Below are 13,729 nucleotides of genomic sequence, written 5' to 3'. Positions count from 1 at the left end.
TGTAAACAATGAGGCACGGTATCAAGTCAAGGTTTGTTGACCAACTGTATGTCTTTACAGTTAAATCTGCTGGTAAATATATATGTATTGACTGTTAATTTGCAAGCAATATCACTTCTGTTTGCAACTTTTGAATGGTAATTAAAACCATAAATATTGTATTAATTTACCACGGTGCCAGCTTTTCCGTTTTTAAGAAACGTGTGTTTATTATGTTGAATTCAACATAATAAACACATGGTATGCAATAAAAAAATACAGCAGTAACCTCTGTTTTTGAGACAGTCTCTCACAGTGTGCTAACGCGTCAAAATGCTACGCTTGAATTCAACATAATTTATTCCACAAGTGGCGTCATAGCTCGTCATGCTTATTCTGCCTATTCAGCATGACGGATAAACTACAACAAACCAGGTATAATCTTGGCCTGGCCTTGTAGGTGTGATGAAAGTTAACTGACTGGTGAAAATGGCCCACAGTGAGTGTGTCTGCAGACCTTCAGCCTGCAGTGGAGGCTGGACGCAGCCAGAGAGCGGCGGCGCCTGGCCTGCAGGTGCAGCCTCTTGGACGTGCAGCAGGGCCCATGAATGGCCGATTCAGAAAACGGCCCCCATCGGGCCCGTTCTCCAGGCCACGGAGCTAATCCCAGCCCCTAATCGGATTATGTAAATTCCTACTCCACACAGAGACTTTTATGGAAGGCTGCGTCTTTGAAACAACACTTGAAGGGTGTAAAAGGAACAGTGACAATTGGTTAAACTAGACTTCGTTTTTTTCTTTTTTTTATCTGAACGGAGGTTGAAAGTGGGAGGCAGAGAGAGACAGAGAGGGAGAGGAGTGGTTGGAGAGAGGTGAGTCAGGATGCTGTAATTTATGTGTGGCCCCATGGAATGGCTCAACAAGATTACCATAGTCATAACAAAACACATATTGTTCAACTGTCAATCTGGATATGGTATTTCTACCTTTTGTGGCCCAATCAGGCTGAATTCAATAGCAGAGCAGGCAGTGATATCAAGGTCTTTTCCACGGTGCAGTGGATGGTGGGTTGTCCATGCCTAATGTCAGAGAAACAGAAAGGAACAAGTGTCCACAGCAGTAAGAGAGGGATCAGAGAGATGAACGTCTCAGTTTCACTTCAATGGGAATGTATTTATCACCTTTAGTGCGAACCTTCAAGGATTAAATGAGCAATGAATCATAAAAGCAGCAACAAATAGTCACTTAAAAGGCTGTTGAGAAGAAGAAAAAAAGATCCAGAATCCTGTCAAATGTTGCACAGAAACACCTATGAAAATCATTTAAAGTGATGATTTGTGGACAGTATAATCAGAAAGCCCCCTCCATTGGTTCTAAATGATAGAAGGGGAGGGGGGAGTGTGTTTTAACAATCACTGCTCAGTTAACACCAACCACACACACACACACACACACACACACACAATGCCACAGAGGCTCTACGACAGCACACGTCACACAATAGGGTTCACCCTGCTATAAAATGTGGGATGCGAGCATGCGGCAGTCTTACCCCATCCCTCTCTCCCTCCCACTCTCTCTCTTTTACTCTCTCCTTCCCTCTCGCTCATAAGGATCCCTCAGCGAGCATGAGAAGACACATCTGAGTGGACATTGACAGCGGACTCCTGGACACTGATGACCTGCAGAGGACGACTCTGCAACTGAGATTTCTGCTCATTTCTACACACATACAGGTGAGACATTTTTGGTATATTGAAGCTTTTCATTTTTCCCTTCAGGCCATGTGTTAATCAACGAGGGTGTAATAAGGAGATGTGCATTTATACCAGACTTAACAGAATTGTCTGTTAATAATGATAATTTTAGATTTTGTTTTGTTGCAGAACAGCTTTTATTTAACCTTAAAATCAAATCTAGTCACACTTAACTTCAACCCCTCTATTTAGCATTAAATAGCACTATGTTAACATTTAATAAATGGTTTATAATGCACTGTAATGTAGTTATAACACCATAGCCTCATATTGTGTGTTCACTGTATTGTCATTTATCTGTTCATACACCTGTGGGGGCCCACAGGAGGACTTGTTGACAAATATCTGCTACATTATAATGTGTTATCAACTATTATCAAATCTATTAAACGTGTATATACTGCTTGTTAATGCTAGATACTGTAGGGGAAGTAAAAGCATTTCCAAAATCTATATTTACAATGAAAGCCTGGTACAACCTTTTGAATATGTCAATTTATGACAAAAAGAGGAAAAATATGAGGGTTGCATCTTTCAGAAATAAGCAGCAAATTACAAAATGAATCCTGGTAAATATTTCTTGTAGGATTTTATAAATAATATTTTATCAATATCAGTCATTTCTGTGCAAAAAAAATCATTCAGTAGTGTGGCCAGTTTTCCTCATACACTTAACTCTTTCTCCTTCCAGTCTAGAATGAGGATTATTTTATTATTGATTAACATGCACATTATTTTCTTGATTAATCGTTTTGTTTATAAAATTTCCCAAATAAATAGTGAAAAATTCTCTTTATAATGTCGCACAGCCAAAGGTGGCGTCTCAAAATGTCTTGTTTTGTCCAAAAAAGCATCCAAAACCAAAAGATGTTCAGTTAACTATCATGTATGAGAAAGACGAGCATAAAGAAATACAAGCATAAAATCTTCAAGCTTAACAAGCTGGAACTTGGACATGTTACCAAAAAATAGTATTCAATTATCAAAATATCTGCCGATTCACTTTCTGTCAATCGACTAATCGATAAACCGACTAATCGTTACAGCTCTACGCGGCACCATGACCAGGAAGGTGTTCACCAACACGAGGGAGCGCTGGCGCCAGCACAACGTCAACACTGCCTTCGCCGAGCTCCGCAAGCTCATCCCCACTCATCCTCCGGAGAAGAAGCTGAGCAAGAACGAGATCCTGCGTCTGGCCATGCGCTACATCACCTTCCTGGTGCAGCTTCTGGAGAGCCAGACCGGTCAGCCGGCCAGCCACTCCCCCACCGCTCTGCTCACCTTTCTCAGAGGAAACATGGAGCAACTGCACTCCCCTCCACACGGCTGGGCCCTGACCAGTGACACAGAAGTCCCGTCACCTGGATCCAGCTGCGACAGCTCCGAGGCCTGGTAGAACCACACAAAAAAAAAAAGAGACTCTTGAGTGGACCTTCTGACCCTTTTCCTGGGTTTAAAAAAAAACTGATTTAGTCCTTCCTCAAGACTTATTTTCTTTCTGCATTTGTCACCCGTGTGTGACTCGTGTTTCAATGCAGAAGATGCAATATTGTGTGATATTTGTGGACCCCAAACGTGGCTGACAACCTGGGCGCAGCCTCCCGATCAGTGTTGAAATATGATTTGCGGGTGAAAATTAATTTGTATTCTGCATGGAATGGATGTGTAAAAACCTGGATGTACAATACTCCCTTCATGTCTTCATGTTAATATTCCTTGTTGCCGGCCAGCCTGGAACTAATTGGGTTTTGCAATGACAGGGTGTTTTGCCGATGAGGAAAATGGATGGGGATTAAGGAATTTCTCATTTCAAGCAATAGATTCAGCATTTGAATAGATAATGGCTCAGCCAATTCTCCAGACTGCAATTGTCTCAAAATAGCCAAGGGCCGCTTTTTTTTCTTCTTCTTAAATCGACATGTTGTTGTTGTTTTTTTCATGAGAAGACTAAATCTGACCTTTATATTTATTAACCAAGATTATCTGACTTCAGAAGAGTCCGTTCTGTGAAAGACTTTTGCCGTTTCTCACCCGTTTTTACACAACAATGTTCAGTATTGGGTGATTCTTAGGATTGGGTTGAGGAATTTCGGCAAAAACTGACAATCCTCTTTCAGTAATCACACGCTTCACCACACAAATATCTTCTCATTTAAACGTGTTTTGAGTTTTTGTAAAATACGCATGTCATATAGCCAAAGATTATGAATTGATTGTCTGCTGTGAAGAGTGTGCTAATTATCTTCTGATACCTCCTTTGTAAGTTATTTTGGTGTGCTTGTGAATATACAGTATGTTATTTATTTGAACTATTTATTTAATAAATGATTTGATAATAGAACAGTTTCTCAAGCCTGTTTTGAACTGTAGTGTGTTCACACTGAAAAAATGACAAAAGTATGTGTACTCAAAACAGTCAGTATGCATACTAAAACAGCAGATTTCTGAGTGTTGAAGGACATGATTGTCCCACAATGCAATTCACAAAGCAAATGGAGGAGTGTCTGTTGGGACAAAACAGCCCCAGGAACACCTAATAAAACAAAAACATAACTCAAATCCTTGGAAAATATTCTCAGTTAGTATGCAGTGTGAAATTGGGGCTCACCGATGACATTATTTCACACTGTCTAAATCGAAGTGATGTGAAGTTAAGAGCAGAGCTGCTGCCTCTTTGTTCGTGCTCAATAAGCCCGGAAACATTGGTCCACAAGTCCTGTGATGACCGTGTGGACACAAAGCTGACCTCTGCTCTCTGTCCGCTGATCACAGGTCTGTGAGAGGAGCAGTGAAAGTCACAGCTTAACTTGTGACCGCGAGGATCGGAGGTCATTCTGGAGTCAAACGCTACCCAGTTGACCAACGTGCAGATGGAGTTCTGTTCACTTTGTTGTTACACGCAGCATTTAACAGCACCGACATCATAACTATTAAGTGAAAAGGCAGGAATATTACCGTATTTTCCGCACTATAAAGCGCACCGGATTATAAGGCGCACCTTCAATGAATGGCCTATTTTAGAACTGTTTTTATATATAGGGCGCACCGGATTATAAGGCGCATAGAATAGAATAGCGTCGTAAGCGTGTCTCTTGAAAGGTGCCATTTTGGGGTCTTTATACACACAAGTGGTGTTGGACTAGGAGTAAGCACAGTACCGGTGTTTACCGCGGTGCGGCTTTGTAGTTTACCAGTCGTACTGAAACATTTTGACAGAGCGCCGTGTACAACCAGTATGGATCAACCAATTAACCAATTGATCCATATATAAGGCGCTCCGGATTACAAGGCGCACTGTCGTTTTTTGAGAAAATTAAAGGCTTTTAAGTGCGCCTTATAGTGCGGAAAATACGGTACTTGAAAACAAACAACAGAAATGACGGAAATCACCAATTCTTTCCCAATTAAACTCTAAATTCCAACATAAAAATTAACAAAATGTTACTGTGCAATTAGATTAATGCTTTTTATGAGAAACGCCATCAAAATATTCTAAAGATAACAGAAGAAAATCAACTATAGTTCTAATAAGGGCTACAATTGTTTTTTTAATTAATCGATTAATTGATTAGTCAGCAAATCAGACAACAGTAAAAAAAAAGTACAAAGAGTATAAAGTTCGTCTTCAAATTACTTGTTTTGTCGTACCAGCAATCCAAATAAAAAAATTATATTCATGTATATATATATATTATATATTATATACTGCATCAAATCGATCATCAAAATAGTTTTCTGTGGATCAACAAACTGATTAATGGACTATGTGTTTCAGCAGTTCTAGTTCCAATATCCGCAGTTTTGTTTGCACCCGTCTCCTTGTTTGTCATTTAAACTGAGGTCACACATTTACATGGCTAATCGCCTATTGTGACTGTAGAAATTGTGCCCCATTTTCAGGCAAAAAAGGCTGCAACTAACTGAGCTGAAGAGTAAACACTGAGTTGGTTTCGGGCGCTTTCACTCCGGCTGTTAAACTCGGGCTAATGGTGTGTAAACGGAGCAGAGGGCAGCTGGACATACTGACTGGAGGCCTGTGGGAACTGACAGGTGACTCATTGTAATCCTGCAAACATCCAAAATAAATCACATTGAAGTAGGAGAGTGAAAACAACTGTACAGAGCAGTCTGCCTCTCCCAAAGCATGCATTTTGGGAGAGATTTACCTCTTGTGCAATTTCACAGTGAATTGAGCAATTTCATGGTGAACTGAAAAAAACCTACTTCCGTTATTAATAGCTGTACTTCCCGGTAACATGAGATGCAATATTAAAAAATGTTTACCTCTTTGTACGTTGAATGTTTTGGTGTATTTAATGTTCAATTATTCAGTAATCATTTGAAACTGGATAGGAAGGCACGTGTTTGCTTTTGCGCACATGCTATCAGGCTGTGAAATGCATTTTGCTGATACATCCTTATTTACAGAAATCGCCCAATGACAATATGAGCATTACTCTGACCTCAATTTTCTAGCAGAATTATGAAACCCTGCATTGAAAATAATAACAAATCTGTACGCTTCTCATTCCCTCCACCAAGTATATTTGCCTGAATGACTATTCTCTCCCAAGTACGAGGGTAATCGTCTATTGAGAGCACATTTCCTTATCAGCGTCTAGCACACTGTCTGAATCTGTTATCACAATGGGCCAGATCAGTGCAGGCAGCCCCTCGCTCTCCCGGCTGAGGCGCCCATGAAAAAGAATTTCTGGAGTTGGGTGCCAACCGATAGGCCCTGAGCTCTTTATCCCCTTAAAGCCAATTCACACTCTGCATGTTTAAATATCTCAGCTCAACCCCTGCCCTCCCACTCCCGTCATGCACTCAGTCTCTCTCTCTCTCTCTCTCTCTCTCTCTCTCTCTCTCTCTCTCTCTCACCCCTCCGCGGCTGCAAGTCCAGGCGTGGACTGCCGCCGCAGCCGACCTGCAGCCCTGATGGGTGGGTGGGATGCAGGTGCAGGCTGGTTGGAGGGTGAGAGAGGAGGGGAGTCACCCATTGTTTGGCTGGACAGCACCCTCTCTCCTCTGGAGCACCCTCTGATGGGGGAGCCCACTGACAATCACGCATCCTAATCTGATTATGCAAATATCTACTTCAAAAAGCAATGCTCTGTAACCCTTACCCTGTGGTGGAAAGACAGCGCGAGGAAGGAGGACAGAAGGAGAGGAAGCAGCAGGAATGCAGTGACTGAAGCGTAGATTGTGCATTATGCCCCTTGTATTTAATTTCATCTGGAATTCAACATTTAGACTGAATGATTCTGCGATTGTATGTAATACCGTGATATACCCATCATTAGTTTCCCTCACACGTCCTCTGAACCACCAGGGGAGGTCTGAGGACGAAACAGTATACACTTACACACTCTGAATGGCCACTGACTCCCTCAACAGGGCATTGAATTCAATATTCAAATGCTTATTGTTTTTCCAGACGCTCCTGAATCCAGCGTCAAAAGGAATCTACAATGTTAATGAGGGGGCCAAAGTACCCAGAGTTAAGATTTAGACGCCCAAACAGTCGCATGTGACATTTCCCATGAACAGCACACCCTCAACGCCACCGATTCCTAAAGGCATGGCCGACAACCCCCGCCTACCTAATATTCACACCGAGCTGACCCCTCTGGCCCCAGCCGCTTTCTGAAATCAGCTGCCTCATTCGACTGCTAGATACATCTCTAAAACAAGAGGCTACAGCCGTGCTGGCAGCTCTGTGAGGCTGTTTGAGCTAAATGCTAACATGCTTTCAACAACACTGTTGACATGCTGACATTTAGCAGGTATAATGTTTATGTTCAAAATGTTAGCATGCTAACGTTAGCATGAAACACAAAGTGCAGCTGAGGCTGATGGGCATGCCATTAGTTCTTCAGGTATTTGGTCATAAACCAACATGTTAGGCAAATAGAAAATTTGACCCGATGATGGGATCACCAATCTTATTGCAATACATCCTGAGGTGTAGCAACACATCCGACACTGCAATGCGATACCTTGAGCCACCACACTAGTGGGGCTGCAATGATCACAACTGAGACAAAAAACTGTAAACATACAACTACTTTCGAAATGTGGCTTTAAAAGATCCCCCCCCCCCCCTTACGAAAACCAAACATCTTTGGTTACACTCACACTCCTACACTTTGTATGCACGGAAATTCTTGCACAGGCCCCAACATGCACACTCCACATCCTCAAATTGCTCCAGTGTGTCCAAGCCCACATAGCTGAAATCTTTATCAGTCAGTTATGTCACTCCATTTCTCCACAGCCAACAACTAGTATCTGGGATTCTGAAGTCAGTTTTTACTTTCCTTTTGTGGATTTGTGGTTCAGGTTAGAGACCGCTTTCTTTTTTACTAACTGTTGACTTTACCTTTTACCCCTTAACAGTTGCTTGGGGTGTGTGTGTGTGTGTGTGTGTGTTATGTAACGTGTCATGTAGGACAAAGAATAGCTACGAGTCAGAGTTCAGCTTTGTTTGGCTAATCATTATTTTTCCAGGAGCACCTTTAAAAAAGGTTCAGAGCACGGCAAGATTTCAGTCAGACAAACAAGCACGATGAAGCTGGAGCAGCGTCTCTCTGTTTCTATCCTGCTGGTACTTTGTGTGACATGGAGTGCAAACGGAGGGAACATCTTGGTGTGGTACACTGAAGGCAGCCACTGGATTAACATGAAGCCTCTGCTGGAGACGCTGATCGACAGGGGACACCAGGTGACGGTTCTGGTCCCGAGCTCGTCAATGTTCATGAACACCAGCGAGCCTTCTCGCTTTGGCTACGAACCCTTCAATGTCTCTGTTTCAAAGGAGTCCGTTGAGGACTTCATGAAAGACTTCCTTCACTTCACAATGAATGAGATGGATCATATGAGCTACATACAGATTTACATCAGATTCATGGATATAATGAAGGCCAGCTTGAAGAATTCTTTAAAGTTTTTGGACGGCGTGCTGAAATCTGAATCCATCATGAAGAAGCTGAAGGAGGGAAAATATGACCTTCTCCTGGCTGACCCCGTCTATCCCGGCAGTGATTTAATAGCAGAGATTTTGGGCATCCCTCTGGTCTTCTCCTTGCGGTTTTCCCTAGCCAACAACTGGGAGAGACACTGTGGTCAGCTCCCTGCTCCTCCTTCCTTTGTCCCCGGGGCGATGAGCAAACTAACGGACAAGATGGACTTCTCTGAGAGAGTGTGGAACTTCCTCTTCTACGCACTGCAGGACATTGTGCTCGAAAACGTTTTTTGGAAAGTACTAGATAAATATTACTCCGAAGTCAAAGGTGAGTAATAACTATGTAACAACACTTTCTTAAGGACCGCATAAAGTCCAATGATTATTGGATTCATTGCAATGCTTTTAAATCCAGACACCTTTGTCAGCACTTATTTTAAGCAAATAAAATATGAAAATAAGCTATCTGAAGTAATGGTAATACTTTCCAAGGGTCATCCATTACTTTTGTTTTATGACAGGAACACCCACCAGTGCCTGTGAGCTGATGGGTCGGGCAGATATCTGGTTGATGCGAGCCTACTGGGATTTTGATTTCCCTCGTCCTTTCCTCCCTAACTTCAAATTTGTTGGTGGGATTCACTGCAGACCTGCTAAACCGTTACCAGAGGTAGGGCTGTCTGGACAATATTCCTGACTTCAACAATAAATAGAGAATGAGCCATTAAAAAGAGAGAAATTGGGATAATGTTATTCTTGCAGGATATGGAGGAGTTTGTGCAGAGTTCTGGAGATGCTGGCATTGTGGTCTTCACTTTGGGATCAATAATCAAGAACATCACTACAGAGAAAGCAAACATGATCGCCTCAGCCCTCGCTCAGGTCCCACAAAAGGTCAGAGGACAATCTCTATTTTTTCTGGATTAATTTATTGTCATTGTACAACACAGGGTTGCATAAAGAAATGCAGTTATAGTCCCTTTATTATACACTAAAAAAGAAAATCAAAAACAGTAGTGCATTCCTGTAGTGCATCTTTTGAATTTGCATCAGGAGGAATGTACACAGCAGCAACAAAACACAGTGTTTTCTTTGGGCCATCTAACATTAAAAAATGAACTTGAGGGAAACACTATTCATCGACTTTGACTATATTTGAGCACCAACCATCACCGATGCAAACATAGTGTCCACCTCCCACACGTCCGACCAAAGTCCTGCGCAATGTCAGTCAAGCAAGGGCAGCAAAAAATACATCCATGAACAGTGGATGTGTCCAAACGACCTTTCTAACAGGACATTTTAGCCCAACCTGCCCACTGGCCTTAACAGCACTCGAACAAAATGTTAAGAGTTAAAGTAAGTTTCAAGTCTCAAATAGATTTTAATACCACGGTGGCATTCAATCCCCGTCCCGTCTTGTCCGCATGTCAAAGTGTTCTTGAGACACTGAACCAAATCACGGTGGATAGATTACCGAACACCACAAGTGAATCACCAAAGACAATTTCCCAATGAAAAGAACTAAAGTTTTGCTTTAAAATACAACTACTTTTCCCCTTTATTTAGCATGTATTATTAAATGTACTGCTTTGCAGTATATTTTGAAATATAATTAGCACGGTGTTATTTTGAGTGTTTACATTTTTGTTTCTAGGTGCTGTGGAGATACAGTGGAGAAAAACCAGCAACTCTGGGTGCCAACACTAGACTATTCGACTGGATCCCTCAGAATGACCTACTGGGTAAGTAAAGCTGTTAGAAAGCACAGTAAGAATGTTTTTGTTGAAGTTTGTTCTTTGGCATGTCACTTCAGAGAGACAACCATAACACATTCACAGTATGCATAATTACAAGCTGGTATTTAGCTTTGATTAAATGCAGGTAAACTATCTGTTTGGAGAGCAAATGAGGCGGAAGGCATTGGCCGAAATGCCATCCCAGAACCCATCGGCTATCGTCTGACAATACTTTAGCTTTTTACTATCTAAAAATTTGCTTTTAAAATGGCCACTTGTGAAACAATCAGATCGGAGACGTCGTCTCTCAACTCTAACTCCAGTCTCGCACCTCAAGTTGCTTATCGTACTGTAAACAATGACCAAGCACGGAAAAGGAAGTCTTGGCCTGGATATCCGGTATTAATAGCAGTTGCCTTCAGATGCTAAATCGTTTTCAGACCGATACCTGATGGGTTCCAAGATTGAACCTGACTTGGACCAACAATGATAAAGTGTCTAAGAGGTCAACTAGAAGCACTAATCCATGAGGGAGGGGCTTGTGTTTATAATTGCCGCTTTCAGGAGTTTTTCCAGAATCTTAATGGGATCTGATCTAGCCAGCATCACAAGCCTTTGCCAATGTTCAGTCTATGTTGATAGAAGTCATATCATACAGAAGTCAAAAGATGTGCTTTAACAGCCAGTCCTAACTGAAGAGATGAATGTATGTTTCATGATTTTTAATACCCATATCAGGTCACCCCAAGACCAGAGCTTTCATCACCCATGGAGGCACAAATGGGATTTATGAGGCCATCTACCACGGTGTTCCCATGGTGGGCATCCCCATGTTCGCTGACCAGCCAGACAACATGGTCCATGTTGAGGCAAAGGGAGCTGCAGTTACTGTAGACTTGAACTTCATGAAGACTGAGGACCTTAGAGATGCAGTCAATACTGTCATCAATGAGAAATCGTAAGTTCTTTTACTGATTTTCACTTTTAGGGTTTTAAAAAGGCAAAGAAAAATGACTGCCTTTTTGGAGAGTTTACGTTAATGATCTGTAAGTCATTAAAGACATGCCATAAAGGAGCTATGGTGTAATGTAGTAAGACAGAGTTCAATTACCACAGAGTTTCAAAGTCACAAAGAAATTACAAGACCGCTGGATGGGCTTTTCACCGTGTATAATGGCTTTGCTGTTAGATTTTTAAGTTTTAAAATACATGGAACTAAAAATAAATCAACCCTTTTTATTCCCATTCTTGGTAAGGCAAAAAAACGTAAGTATAAAAATGAAAAATACATGGAAGACATGTAGCGCCTTAATCCACATTTCCACCTGTGTGTCTGCATTGACAGGTACAAGGAGAATGCCTTGTGGCTGTCCAGTATCCACCACGACAGACCAATGAGTCCGCGTGATGAGGCGGTATTCTGGATCGAGTTCACCATGAGAAACAAAGGGGCCGAGCACCTGAGGGTCCAGGCCCATGAGCTCACCTGGTACCAGTATCACAGCCTGGATGTCCTGGCCTTCCTCCTCGCCATTGTTCTGATCCTCGTACTCCTCTTTGTCAAGACCTGCAGTTTCTGCTTCCGGAGGTGCTGTGGCAGAAAGGGAAAGACAAAGAGAAAGGCTGAGTAACTGACTGGACTGAGATGTAGCTGGTGAAAAACTGAATGAACAGTTCATTGGTTGTCTTGTTAGGCCTAATCATGTAATGTAACCACAAAGCCCTGGATTGCACTTTGTGTCTTGGGACAACTGTAAAACAAGTAAAAAAAAGCAAATGAAACACTCAGAAAATCACTCCACAACGTTCAATATTCCCGTGAAACGATGTTATGCTATTTGTTACCTTTGCAAGGACATAATGAGATCTGGTTTGCATGAGCGAGTGAGTGAACGGGCGTGTGCATGAATGCATCTCTGTGTCTGTCCACATCTGATCTTGCATACTGTAGCACCAAACTGCGTAATATTTTGGGTGTTCATTTATGGCTGCATGCTCAAGGTCTCACACTTATAGTATTATCAATTCAGTAGAGGCAATATATATTATACTATAATGATACTGCCATTAATTGACTGCTGACTGCTCATTCACTAATCTTATCTCCTAAATGAATGATTCAGTATGATTTTACCAGCAGACAGTTCACCGTCACATCTTCAAAACCATGTAGCTAATTTCCAAACAGGCATTATTTGGTGAAACAGACCACATATTGGAAATCTAAACGGTTACTTTCTTGCATTAAGAAAATGAAACTTAATAGAGTGACATATTAACAGCTTCAACAGTTTCCTCAGTAGACTTGAAGACTAAATAAATGCGTCACGTTGCAGTTATGCCAATAGGACGTGCTGAGACTCACGCCTGCACAAAGCCAGTATGGACATCTGCATAGATACAAAATGAGAATGTACTTTATCTGTGCAAGTGAAAAACACGTCTGATACACTTGCAGCCTAGATGGTGGGTTAGCCAACTTTGGGTTGTATTTAGTCAATCAAACATTACAGCAGCGGTCGTTGGAGACAATCTTGGCAGAGATCTGCCCTCTATGAGTGCAACTTGTTATGTCACCATGAAGTCAGGTTCAGTCAGCCTAGCCTGGAAAACTAAAGTGACAACATAGTTTACCTCTGTGCACTAGATTACCATGTATTTGCTTTCAAATATACGTGAACAGTTGTATTGTTTGCTCCTTCATGTAACAGTAAGTTGCTGACATTGATGGGTGTCATTTTGGAAAAGAAGTAACACACATAAAAGGAATTTTTCATTCTGTTAATTTCCTTCTTCTGACAAGTGATTATTAATGGTCTTAATATATATATATATATATATATATATATATATATATATATATATATATATATATATATATATCCTTTCGTATAGAAGCTATACAGTAATCCATTTTGAAACAAATAACATAAAATAATCTGGTATCGAAGAATTTCTCATCTGTCAGTTAAACCAAAGTTTCACTTTTGTGCTACTTAACATGTTTGTGGTCACAGATTCAAATTAAGGATTCTAATGAAACTTTTACAAATAAATTGGAGTTTAGCACTCAACATGAAGAAGATCCTAAAAAAGCTGATCACCATTTCACAATCCAAGGAGTAGAGTCGACCCCAGGAGAGCTCGTATCTGAGGGATGTCTGGGGACGTCCGACACAAACCCATCCAGGCTGAGGGAATCATGGACATGCACCTGGTGAAGACTAGACAAAATGATATTATTTAAAACAACAAATAAATATGACATTTTCCGTTTGGCTCACAGA

General features: G+C 41.4%; 2 protein-coding genes across 3 annotated transcripts; both read left to right on the top strand.

Annotated features, from left to right (window-relative positions):
* Nucleotides 1–2,796: 2,796 nt before the first annotated feature.
* tal2 (T-cell acute lymphocytic leukemia 2) lies at nucleotides 2,797–3,191 on the top strand. The gene has a single exon (XM_076105053.1). It carries the CDS (start codon nucleotides 2,797–2,799, stop codon nucleotides 3,133–3,135), a length of 339 nt encoding a protein of 112 aa, XP_075961168.1. The 3' UTR covers nucleotides 3,136–3,191.
* Nucleotides 3,192–8,307: 5,116 nt separating this feature from the next.
* On the top strand, nucleotides 8,308–12,073 carry LOC142964442 (UDP-glucuronosyltransferase 2A1-like). 2 transcript variants are annotated; one of them, XM_076104768.1, is made up of 6 exons: nucleotides 8,308–9,031; nucleotides 9,225–9,373; nucleotides 9,466–9,597; nucleotides 10,361–10,448; nucleotides 11,181–11,400; nucleotides 11,788–12,073. In XM_076104768.1, exons 1-6 carry the CDS (start codon nucleotides 8,308–8,310, stop codon nucleotides 12,071–12,073), a joined length of 1,599 nt encoding a protein of 532 aa, XP_075960883.1. The 2 variants fall into 2 exon arrangements, with proteins under 2 accessions (XP_075960883.1, XP_075960884.1); XM_076104769.1 differs by having other exon boundaries at nucleotides 8,704–8,779.
* Nucleotides 12,074–13,729: the final 1,656 nt, after the last annotated feature.

Source organism: Anarhichas minor, unplaced genomic scaffold, assembly GCF_050575085.1.
Source record: "Anarhichas minor isolate MPS153535 unplaced genomic scaffold, ASM5057508v1 ptg000030l, whole genome shotgun sequence".
Lineage (NCBI taxonomy): Eukaryota > Metazoa > Chordata > Actinopteri > Perciformes > Anarhichadidae > Anarhichas > Anarhichas minor.
This window is presented reverse-complemented; position numbering and strand designations above follow the sequence as displayed.